The sequence below is a fragment of the Syzygium oleosum genome, unplaced genomic scaffold (genome assembly GCF_021117445.2).
Source record: "Syzygium oleosum isolate NSW1041296 unplaced genomic scaffold, Sole_v2.1 Sole_v2.14, whole genome shotgun sequence".
Lineage (NCBI taxonomy): Eukaryota > Viridiplantae > Streptophyta > Magnoliopsida > Myrtales > Myrtaceae > Syzygium > Syzygium oleosum.
In genome coordinates, this window is record NW_026607498.1 from 4,595,881 (window position 1) to 4,608,774 (window position 12,894).

The 12,894-nt window shown below is 39.4% G+C and overlaps 1 protein-coding gene and 1 non-coding gene across 2 annotated transcripts; both read right to left on the reverse strand.

The window, feature by feature from the left end:
• Window positions 1-30: 30 nt before the first annotated feature.
• On the reverse strand, window positions 31-12,706 carry LOC115689148 (tubulin-folding cofactor D). The gene is made up of 17 exons (XM_030615137.2): window positions 12,381-12,706; window positions 10,770-11,314; window positions 10,340-10,442; window positions 9,848-10,024; window positions 8,453-8,629; window positions 6,432-6,548; window positions 6,135-6,239; window positions 5,104-5,274; window positions 4,779-4,994; window positions 3,668-3,866; window positions 3,056-3,261; window positions 2,742-2,957; window positions 2,078-2,641; window positions 1,721-1,990; window positions 1,559-1,603; window positions 744-929; window positions 31-591 (listed from the first exon to the last, which is right to left on the reverse strand). Exons 1-17 carry the CDS (start codon window positions 12,597-12,599, stop codon window positions 301-303), a joined length of 3,807 nt encoding a protein of 1,268 aa, XP_030470997.1. The 5' UTR covers window positions 12,600-12,706; the 3' UTR covers window positions 31-300.
• A 91-nt stretch (window positions 12,707-12,797) lies between these two features.
• Window positions 12,798-12,870, reverse strand: TRNAE-CUC (transfer RNA glutamic acid (anticodon CUC)). The gene has a single exon. It is a non-coding gene; the product is annotated as a tRNA-Glu (tRNA).
• Between the last annotated feature and the right edge of the window lie 24 nt (window positions 12,871-12,894).

Sequence of the window (12,894 nt, forward strand, 5' to 3'; positions counted from 1 at the left end):
CGTCGAAGTCATTTCATGCATCATACAGAATGCGATACACAATACTTCGGATATTTTGCCTATCATGATGCGACTCGAAGCCGTCTGACAAACGAAACACAAGTAATAGCTCTACTGCTGTCCGTCAAACACTGGCTCAGACTGCTAAGGAAAGTACATGATCCTGCCGCGCACCATCTCTTCTACATTCCTGAGTTCCGCAGGAGAATGAAAGTTGATTTGGGTGCACAAATGAACTTCTCCCTAGCCAGGCACAAACCTATGCTAATAAAAAAGAATGAACCAATTGATGTAAATCACTCAAAATCCAGAAGACTCGACAAGTGAAGAATACGAAGCATTCTCATCCATTGAAGTAGGCCGCTTCTGGCCTCCATTTCTGGATGGGACCGTCTTAGTCTTGAGATTAATTGCCATCTCGAGCCCAGCTATCTCAAACAGCTGTAACCTCTGCTGCTTTGCAGTTTCAAGGTCACCTTCCCAGCAAGTTTCCGAAATAATTTCAAGCGCTTTCTCCATCTTGTCCTCCGACACAAGATCCCCGCCTTGCAGAAGTACAAGATAAACCTGTTCAGCTGAAGTTTTACGGATCTGCAGAGGAAAATATCGATGAGCATACAAGGAATGAGTCCAGTCAAACCCACTAACAAACTAGGCATGCCCAGAAACTGGAACTTCCATTACTTGGGTTGAAAGTACAGCTAAAGGAAACTAAATTAGGAAATTGCTTGAGAAGAACGTACCTTCGGGTATCGATGTCCAAGAAAGGTCAGCAGATGAGAGAAGGCTCGAGAGTTCACTGGCTCTGAAACTGAAGCTATAAACCCGAGTATAGCAATGCCTGAATATAACTTAGTGAAGTCCTTTGACCCTTTCAATTCAATGGCCAGGGAATCTAGAAGGCCATTGCAAAACGTTGATGTATGAGCCTGCATTGATATCATAAGATAGGGTCATACCAATAATTCAGCGTCAAACTAGATTAAAGAAAACATACTTTCTTCATTCCTATCACAAGTAATCTGATCAAAACTCCAGCAATTGGCTGATGAACAAAGGTGTGAGACTGCTTTATAGGTCCAACTATCATCAATCAAGCAGCTGGCAAGCTCTATATATATATATATATATATTCTTCCATTTTGCCTCTCTTTAGTGGATACAATCAGAGAGGACACAAGTCACATGACATGAGTAGCCGGTCCGGTTCAGCTTTAAAACATTGTGTCGATTCAGGTCCCCTTTTTGGATCTGAAAAACCGGATAGTGTATTTGTGTGCTTGCAAAATCTGTAGCAATCAAATTATTTTAATCCCCTCAACCCCCCCAATGTGGTGGGGCACCCGAAAATCTTGCTATTCTTGAAAGATGCTGTTTAACTAACTGCATTCACCTGTGGCCTGCTACTATGTTTACAAGTAACAGAAAATTAGCTGTGCTAATAATGACCAAGCAGACATGAAGCTCCCCCACCCTCGACCAAAATAAACAAGATGCCATAGCGGTCAACAGCATAGCCACATAAGGAACACACAAGGGCAAGAAACATTTAACTGACCTCCATATTCAAAAAAATTCTCTTGCTGTAAAGGATTTCAATCGTCTGCAAAAAAGAAACATCTTCAAATCCGTCATGGTTTCAATGATTAGAAACTCGGACTACATGAGTTACTCTTGTGCAGGGAAAACGATGACCCCCATAAGCACATTATAGCAGTACCTTCAGAGTAGGTGTGATAACTCTGTCACATTTCCTGTTCTGTTCAAGAACCCAAAGAACGTCGCAGCTAAGAATATACTCTCTGGACTTCCTTCTATCATGATTTTCATGGTCTTCACCTTGAAGATACTCCAACAAAGCTGAAGTAGATGCCTTCCTCAAGGAATCTTGCAAACCTCCAATGGAGATAACTAATCCAGACACTAGAGACCTACTATAACAACTTACTTTAAGTAACTGTACAAAACGTGGATATGAGAAGGTGGGTACCTGCAAGAAATTACAAAAAGACACGGGGAAAAAAATTCATTCTATGGTAACAACATAAATGATGAAAAAGAAGTCATCTGTACATACCGCCCATTTTAGGCCCTTTTTATTAGGAATGATTTCTTCCAGCTTCTCCCTGTGAGGTATAAAGGGGACGAAAATTTCCCTGTTGTACAAAACCCTTTGCAGAACAGTGGAAGCTGCTTCTCTTAATTTATCCATTTTCTCTACAGCCTGTTTAACAATTCCTGCAACTAAAGTGGTGGCAAGATTGGTATCAAAAAGCAAACTCCTGTCATTCTCAACTAATGCGTCATTCGACAGGTTTGGTAAATGTTCAACCCCAAGCGGCCTCGCAGAGGAACTCAAGCTATCTCTCTTACAAAGTATGTATGTACATCTTTCAAGGCCATCCATGGCAGCCTCCCGTATCCACGAACCAACATCACCGCGGTTATCAACCGAGTAGTCATCAAGAGCATTAAATAAGCTCATCATAACTTCCTTCTTCATCAGAAGGTACAGAGACATGACATCCTCCTCGGCAAGAGCAGGAGCCTGCTCCCTTTCTTGAGTTAGGGTCTCACAAACTGATACAAGTCCTTTGACAGCATTTACTCGTGCTTCAGCATCTCTATCTTCAGGGTTATCCTGCGCATAAGTTCCAATAAAGTATAAGCTCGTCAAATACTTTCTTTCATGGTAGAACACAGAAAAGACAACTGCGACAAAATTCTTCCACCAAGCTCACCTCTATTGCACAAGCACCACAAAGCTTCATTATGACATCTTTCCATTTGGTGGCCAAAAACTGATATGGTAAAACACCTAATGCCAATGCAGATCCTCTCCGCACTGCCACATTTTGATTGCTTAATTGATCAAGATACGTTGACGTTGCATCAGATTGACCCCCATCACCAAAATACGCAACAGTAAAATGTTTCAAGGCTCTAACAGCAGCATTCTGTTTAGCAAACGAGTATAAAATTAAAATGACTGAGAAAATCATAAAAATAAAAGCAAAAGCTAGTTTCCTGAAATTCTTTTCCAGGAAACGTTCACCTGTATCTGAGAATTAGGATGTCTCAAGTTCTCACTGAGGGTATCAAGTAAACTCCGAATTATCTTCTTAGGTACTAACAAGTGCGACAATGAGATGCACTCAATAAATCGGGACACAGCTGCTCGCATTATCTCGCCACCTTTCCCTCGGTAGAGCCGTGCTTTCTCTATTGCAGGAACTATACCAGCAACTTTTCTCTGCTTATCTGTACATAGGGACATGCCATTAAAGACTAGTATACCGGATTTGCATCTAGTAGCTAAAAGCAAAACATAGTAAGAATGTTGATTGCTTATTAATAGCGTACAACGCAATCACTCAAGAATAAGGACATTTGGTGAAGCTGTTCTCCTTTGGGAATTTTACACTTCTACCAGGTAAAATGGATAGATTTCCGAGTGACGTAAACAGCTGTAGGGTTAAAACACTTAATAGATATAGCTATAACTATTCATATTCACTCTAATCATTAGTCTGTTTCCATCAGTAAAAGTTCCAATACACTAATCATTTCAAAGCAAATCAATCTCTACACAGCCTGAGAACTCTAAAGAATCCAAGAACAAGACTGAGGTATTTTCCCGATTGACAAAAAATAAAAGGGCACTAACCATCTGGAAGAGGATAATGACATTGATACAAAGACAAAACAAGTTCTGCAGCTGCTAAAGTCGCACCATGGCGCATGCACAAATCTGATGATAGAGTGCAAGGAATCAACTTCTCCAGAATATAATTTGCAAAATATTCAGGATCATATTTGACAAGAGCAGAAAGTGCTTCTGCAGCAAGTTCCCTCAAGCTTTTATCCTGAAGAGATCAAAGGTAAGGAGCTGACGAGCTCTTAGAGATACAAGCAAAGATAAAAGTAGGTAGATACAATGATATAATTCTGATTTTAAGCCGACATGTCTTCTCAAAATTAGCATGAGCAGGCGAAATGAAAGAATAGGTAAACATCTTGGTAATATATGCTTAACCCACTATCGTTCAAGATCTAACTAGTGTTTGCTACAGATGGACAAGATAAACCAAGCGAAGCTGATTAAATGCAATTGCATGAATCAAGAACTAACAAAGAATCTATAGACTAATGAATGCTCCAACCGTGTTATAATAAATTTGAACAGAGTTAGCACTCCAAATGCTTCATTTACCGTAAGCTAATTGCATAACTTTAAATAAAGTGCTCAATAAAATGCAACTACCCCTCTTCCATCCACCAGCTTTATCAAAGTCGTCATTTGACCAGTCCAAACCCATATTTCACTCGTGCCTTTCAGTCACCAAATCCTAATGAAACTATGAGTATCACAAATAATCTTAGGAAATATTCAAAGTTTTAGACCATTAGAGATTCATCATGGCCAACAACTTTTACCTTAATAAGAACATAATTTGGACATTGGCATAGGTGTCATTCACTAAGTCAAAGAGAAATAAAAACACACCAAACTAGAAGAAACTAGAAAAGAGCTGCCGAAGTTGATACAAGAAAAAAGCCAGAGTAAAAGAAAATGGAAAATATCCAAAATTAAAGCAAACAACTAGTCAAGCTACTTAATTCAGTTGCATAATCTAGATCCTTTCACAAAAATATCCAGAAGAAACTAGGCAGATGCAGTCCAATTCAATATTCCAACTTCAGCAACCAGAAGCAGAATCTTGGACAAAGTTATATATACTTTACGGTGATTTTAGATCCTTAAAAGAAATACTTACCCAGTGACAAATTTTGCTGTTCAGCAGCTCTTCTGCAAATGGATGAAGATACCCCTCATATTGTGCTATACAAACAGCAACATGGAGGTAAGAGTTCACTCGCGATGAGAGAGAAAAATAATCTGCTGCATTTACTATGTCAATGCCATGAGGGTAACTTCCTTGTCTTCCAACATTCTCTTGAAAAGCCGCTGCAGAAGCTCTCCTACAGTTCACCTAAGAAGATACGTTAAAATCAATAGAACAGAATAACGTAATACCTTTCCGATGAATAAGGAGAAATTCGAATAGTAGATAGTATCCTGAGAACTGCTGTGTTTCACACCTCACGATCATAGCAAGCCACTGTTAAAAGATGAGGAGCCAACTGATCCAATATGTTTCTCATATCCGCGTGATAATATGCACGTCCAAAAGCCCAGCAAACATAGGCAGCAGCATCACGTACATGAGATCCAACACTATGGGGACCTCTCCGGATATCATAATGCAGAGCCTATAATGCAATTTCAATAACAATCAGCACAATCTGTGGAGTAACATGGCCCCTTCCCCACCCCCCAAACGCCCCTCCTCTTCTTTTCTTCTCAAGGCAGAAACAATCCACAGGAATGACTTTTATATTAATAACGCCTATAAGCAGGATATTCAGCCGTATGCTTTGTAAAAACCATGTAAGAAAGTCATAGTACCATTTAGATGCTCATCCAATTAAAGAAGAGAAGTCAAGAAAAATGACTGTATGAGCACGAGCAGGGATAGCTTCTGACCTACCCCCGCCACACCACCAAAGACAAAAAAACTGGTGCTTGCATCCTCCAAAGAAAAAATAGCACAACTGCAAAAAATGCATGACTATGCCAAAAAAACTGTACAAGCTCAAAGGTCTAATTCTCTCCTGACGCACTGCACATGCAAACAAACAGTATCATCTTATCTTCTTCTGGTCTTTGCAATAGAACAGATTCCCATTGGTTTTCTTTCTATTATTGTCATAGAACAGGCAAGAAATGGCATTGCCTCAAGAAAACCAACCTTATCATAGAACCCAACTAGTTGAACGCATGAATTTCACTTGCAATTATTGTACTGAAATGGAAAACTATAGTGATGACCTTGTCTTTCTTGCCCATGAAAAATTAATCATGAGTCCACTTATTTATTTATCTATTGTTGAAGTTTTTACTTAAGTTAGGACCCACTGAGACATTGACTAAGTATATATAGTGTAGAAGGAAATTCCGAGATAACTAGTAGATTGTAGAAACCATCAAATATCATCCAACAGAAGAATACTGAAACAAAATTTGGGGCCTACGATGATATTATATTGGAGGAACTAAATTGGGCCCCAACCTTGACAACCACTGGAACTACTTTGGATAGACTATTTGGCAGCAATAGTCCTCTTCTTGCTAGTTCGGCCAGTGCTAAGCATCCCCCATGCCAGGAACCATCTCCCTAGAACACCATGGCAGGTCAAAATAAAAACACAAAATTGCTTTTTATTGTAAGTAACACAGCTAAAATTGCTACTATTGAAGATAGACAAAAATCATAGGAATAATCAGAAAAACTACAACCTGGTAAACTCGTAATATTATTATCAAAAACGTGAAACGAAAATAAAGTGAGAGAAACTACATGGGATACCTCTCCAGGTGAAAACAACTCAAGGACGGACGCCAGGACCTCTTCTGCAAGAATAGAAGTTAAACGGGAAGTTATGCGGCCAATACCTTTAGCAGCAGACCAGCGCACGACGGTATCCTGGATCAGTGATAATCTGGACATCAGATATATATTTCCATAAATGTAGATTACGATACTGTGAAAAGGAAGCAAATTGTATGAAGCTGAATTAGATAAACTGCCACCACCCAAACATTTGATTGATTCTTCATCTCAAACTCCGAGCACTGTAATTATTCTTGTTAAGCAAAGGAAAGTTATTGATAGGCACCAAAGGCTGCAACCCTTTAACAATCATGGTCAAGAATGTCTTGCATTGCAACTGTTCTATTTACAAAATGACCACCATTGTCTCCCTAATGAAATGAATCAACTTATCTCTACTAAGACGAGTGCCAACTCCCTGTTCCTAAAATATTCTTATATTTTTATCTCTACCAAATCTAATCAGTGAGGAGACATCAACAAGACCGGTTTCGTCTGATCTAGGTGAGCTCATTTGAAACCCAAAGTTCCATATCTGTTGAGGCAGCCATTCCCAGCCCACTTTCGAGAAGGATGACGATGACAACAATGTGGCTCTAGCTCATAGACAACAAAAATGAATTCCTGACACAGGTTCAGCACCATTATACATATGGACCCAGGTATAAACAATTTAAACCATGGGATTCCAAGCGCCAATGTTAATGACAAAATTAGAAACAGGTAAATCAGTGGCAGAACCAGAACTTTGACCATAAAATTCAAAGATCATAAATTTGAAGGATAAAATTTGACAACACAGTGCTGGCTTAATGACCTCCACATTTTCTGCCTCTTATCAAACTAGACAGAGCCACTTCACGCCAGAAGTACCCTCTGGGACACTACTACAGAAAAAAGTAAAATTTATAAAAAGGAAAGGCATCTGGTATTGCTGTCATGAATGTCTGTGAGGCGGTATAAACTTCACAGCAACACAGCCAACACAATCAGGCAAGATGATATTTGTTCAAATATTGACTTTTCTACCAAGTTCAATGAAGATGGACTTTGCAACTCATATAAGAGTCCTAGAAGGATCAAGATTTTTCTTTCAATTTAATTAGTATCAACTAGGATTTGAGGATCATTAGGATTTAACTATGTTTCTATTTCAGGATCTTATGTTTCCTTTTCAATTATGTTTAGGAATAACATTTTTGGAAGATTCTATAAATATCATCGTAATTCTTTCTTTTCAATAAAGTTCATGAATTATTGGATTTTGCAAGTATTTGTTTTGGGACTAAGTGATGGAATTTTTCTCTCAGGTGTGATGCTTAGGAAGCTTAGGGTGTTATTCCTAAAGAATTTACTCGTTTTGAGTAAGCATTCATTGGAATTTCTATTCAAATTCTCAATTGATTGGGCTCACTATGTGGGACTTATCATCCCACATCACATAGTGTGGACATGGTAACACCACAGACCTTGTATTTGTTTTCAAAGGAAAATGTTGAAGAGAAAGGGTCAGATGAGTTAGTTGAATCTTTTAAGAAGCTACTAACTATTCATATTTATTTTATGTTTCGTGAAAATCAACAACCAAGCTTTGTGATTGCTTATGGTAGAAGAAGAATAATTGATTTCCTAAAGGAAAAAGTTGGCCACGTGACTGGGGAAGCCATGGAAAAGAAATTAACGGACACAAGGGAATAAGCTAACTATCCAATGGATTATTGGCCATAATGGACAGTAATATAATACCAGATAGATTATCACACTAAACGATTTATAGCAATGACTGGATTTTTGCTCATACATTTTTCTACTCAAATTACTATGCAAACCTCATCAGGGTTTTTGGTAAATAATACAAATGATTCTTTTCCTTGGCACAAGTGGAAATCTAAATTTAGAACAGTGATTCTCATATTTAGTCTTTTGATAAGGTAAAATCTAATCTCTTCAGCTGTGCATCTTATTATGTGCAAAAGAAGTCTGCCCATCAGACATACCGTATCTCTCAACCTAGAAAGCAAAACTTCTAAGATCTCTTCTATGATTTCTGGGACATCCACCTCATCATCCTGCATGCACTGCGAATTAACTCCTGAGGTTGCACAATCCGCATCAGGTTGGTCCAACTTCTGGGAGGCACTTGAGACATTTTCCCCAAGTGACCTTGTTCTACTCTGCTAGGCATAGGGAAGAGGCAGAAAAATAGCTATTAGATAAGCTTTTTGAAAAATTGGTCAGTCTGATGACCTAGAAAAAGACAGCAAACCTACTTTTAGTAACTGTAATCTAAAAACAACATGAGAAAGTTTAGTTCGACCGCAGTACAAACAACATCATCAAAATTTCACTACTAACTAGTCAAATAAGTAGTGTAACCAAATGGAATACGTAGAAATTTAAGTCAGAAAAAGTATACAAATTCATATTTAACCCTCATGACTTGCAGAGCTTTATGAAAAATATTTTTTGTACTTTCTCAAACTAAATACAAAGTTATCCACAGAAAATCCAACCAAGAAATTCAAATGTCCACAAAAAGCTCTGGGTAACAAAAGCACTTCGAACTTTTGAGATATAACCCATTAAGCATATTGGGATAACAGCACAAACGCATAGAATCTTACCTCATTGTTTTCTGTCATTAAATAAGCCATCCAAATAACAGGTCACTAGAAGAACACAGAGACCTGAACCAACTATTGAAAGTATCTAATAACACCTTATGTGATGCACAACCTTACCGTAGTTTGACTTCTGCACATACCTAATCAAACCTTATTCAAATAATATTGGGGTCAAGTTATTAAGATGCTAAGTTGTAAGCCTAGCAAGAAATCTACCATCATTAACGCAAAATTATACTGTCATCTCCTGCCAATCTGCATGTTGTATCAGAAATCAGAATTATTCTACAGAGGCAAGTGCTCTAGCAAATCTGATAAATGTTAGCAAAGATTAAACCAAGCCAATATGTCCAATGTACGATGCAACTGTGCATTTTCAACTAAAATTGCAATTAGAAAATACAAGAACAAAGTATGTGCGAAGAGAACAAAAGATCTCTGATAAATGCCTACAAGTGTAATCTACACAAGGACATCACCTGAGAATAACCTTGAATTTTCGGTGCAACAGTACGAATTTTTTATACAAAAAAAGAAATTCGTTCTAAACAGTTACTGACCCCACTTTTAAAAAGACGCCCAATACACGTACTACATGGCACAAAGCATACACTTGGGTTGAGATCAGTCAAGCAGTTTTCTTGGATGATGTTTGCATTAGCATTAGCACTACATTAAGCACACAGGGCAAAGGTACATTGGAAACTTGGTATATGATCTTGGGAATAAGTTTGTAAAATAGACATATGAAAGCCTTCATGTACTAACCATATACCGCCATGATGGTAATCGAAAAGGAAGACAAGTGAGGCCAATCCGCTGACTCAACTTCACCAAAAATTTACGAAGTAAAGGACTCTGGGCAGCAGTGCCAGATTTGCCTAATCTTGAGATGTCATTCCACATGCTAGGGACTATATCAAGTAAGAGATTCCGACTACCTGCCTGGCCAAAATGGGACATGAGAAAAAATAAAAGAAAACAAAGGCATAAGAGAATTATTAAAGGGAAGAGGAGCATCTAGACGGCAAAAGTAAAGGTCATGCCTCGTCAATGATATTGTATCCCAAAGTCAGAGATAACCAGCTAATGTGCAAAAAATCTCACCAATATATCGATAAACCAGAAGAACGGATCATATAAATAAACAGTAACTTTATCATGGTAATCCACAGAGAGAGAGAGGCTCCAGGAATGAACAAGTACACTGTGAGTCAAAAACTTATTAACCAACACGTCGAATTGATGTGACAAAAGTACCTTGAAAAGGGCTGCCAGAGCTTCCACTACTCCCAGTAACTGGAAGTGACCCATCCCATCATCTTTACTGGAAGAGAGCACTTCATGTGTCCAGTCAATAAATCTGAAGATGAATATGGAAATAAAAATAACTAGGGGCATATAAACTGACAGACACAGATAAAACAAAATAGAAAAACAAGATATCTTTGAGCCAAGTCACATTAAAAAATTGAAGTTGGACGATTCAATGAACATTGAGACAATTTCAAACGGAAGTACCTCGGAAGAGACTTTCTCAAGCAATTCCCCTTCCAGAAAACTTTGCAAAAGAACAATAAGGAAAAAAGGTAAAACAAAAAATCACTTAGGAAGTAGGGCAATTTTGGAGTTTTCTGTTCCTTCTATTCCTGATTCAGCAACATAACAGAACTACCATGAAGAGAGTAACCTGCTAAATGCTTTTGGCATGTCTGGACGTGTTAGAAGTCTTGATAGCAGCAATCCAGATATGGTTCGCATGGGACCAGCACTTGAAAGGTAGTCCTTACAGAATCCCAGTACTCTTGACACCAAAGGGGCAGGCTCAAGCTCTCCCAGCTCATTATTGCAGGCAACACTTGAGTCAACAGAAGCAATGTCGAAGGGAACCAAGACAAGAATAGACAGCCACAAAAGAATCACACATTTTGCTTCCATTTCACCAGTACTTTCGAGTCGCAGTGAGGTTACCGAGTTTGTGTCATGGCACTTCTCCAAAAGAGATACCGCAAGTTCCAAATCAGAAACTTGATGTGGGAAGAACTTGATCACAGCCTTGTAACCACATACAGTGACAAGGGAATATATGATTATGCATATGGGCCTGATTATATCGAGAATTTCATCAGATGCTCCTAATTCAATTGTTCTGGAGCGAATAATGAACATCAGGGGTGAAATAATGCTCTCCAAATAAGGTTCTATAAGCTGACCCTGTTCTTGATACTTGTCCATCTGCATGCATAAGATTAAAGTTTACCATATTTCAAAACATATCCTTCCAACAAGGCAAGGCATTCCTAACGAGAATATGCTGAGACAAATGCAAAAGCTTGTACTTGAACACTAAAACCAGAGTGCAAAAGATCCAGCAGATAAGAAAAACCAGAGAAGTCAAAAGCTTGAGCAGTCACACATGTTACAGGAAGAAAGGTACTATTTCAATGTACAGCACAGTAGAGGTTCTGATATATTCATGCATCTGCACACGTAACTTCCCTAGTTATTTTCTTTATCCTCCACCAAGAGACCAGCCAGAAAGAGCAACTTATCAGACTATGATGATCTAATATTTTGACAATTCTTTGACTTATGTGCACTGTTAGAAGATTAAACAAAAGTAGGCGACAACAGATCTTTCAGACAATTTTAGGGTGCGAAAAAAGCATCATTAAATGCTTGAAAGGAATGTCGGCAGCACCAACCATCTATCAGACTAATTTTGCTCACGACGCAATCAGAAGTCCCAACTCCCATGACCACAAAACCATGGTAAAGAGGACAGAAAAACTTTCTTAAAGAGGTTACTCCATTTTCATGCGCCCAAAAAGGTTACATTTTTCTTCCAGAATAACACAATTAGCAAACAAAGAATGCACCCATAGAAGTCCACGATTAGCGGAACAGGGTGGAGAACAGCGGAGAACCCATTCAGACTCCTAAAGGACGAGGTCTTGCGCTTTTCTCCTACTTCTTCCGAGCACATTTCCGCAGGATGCAGTTCGGTACAGACTCGACTCCCAAGCATTCACTAAACGATCTCATGGCCAGCATTTGCTATTGAGACTCAAACTACAGTAAAAATCCTTCCTCACTCATCTTCGATTTAGATCAGTCTCATCTTCTACTTTTGCTTCTCGATTAGAACAAGCGAGGATCCGCTCAAAACCGAAATGCGAATCAGGACCGCACATTCGCCACACAGAAAGGAAAACGCTCCACACCGGCGCGCGGTAGCCGAAACTAGCACGAACAGGAAAAGAGCGCAGAGAGAGAGAGAGAGAGGGAGAGAGGAAGTTACGATGGATCGGATCCTGTGGACGGAGGAGGAATCGGAGACGCGGCCGCGGGAGACGATGCCGTCGAGGAGGGACTTGACGAGCTGCCATTCCTGGAGGAAGTACTTCTGGAGCACCCGCTCCTTGGAGCCGTGCTCGTCGTCGTCGCCGTCGCCGTCGCCGTCGATGGGCGGAGCGGCTGAATCTTCTTCCTTCGCCTTCGCTTCGACCGCCGTCGCCATGAGAGAGAGAGAGAGAGAGAGAGAGCGATGCTGGTAGTAGGAGTAGATGATTCTAGGGGACTGGCCTTCGCAGAGGGGAGTAAGAGAGGGAACGCGAACGACGAAGAAGACGAGCGAAAGCAGAAATATATTTTTGGGAAAAGAATTTAAAAAATAATGTCGAAAAAAAAAAAAAGAGAAAACGGCAAAAGGAAAAATTTCCGTTGCCGGGACTTGAACCCGGGTCTCTCGGGTGAGAGCCGAGTATCCTAACCAACTAGACTACAACGGATCATGGAAATGATAAGAAACTTAT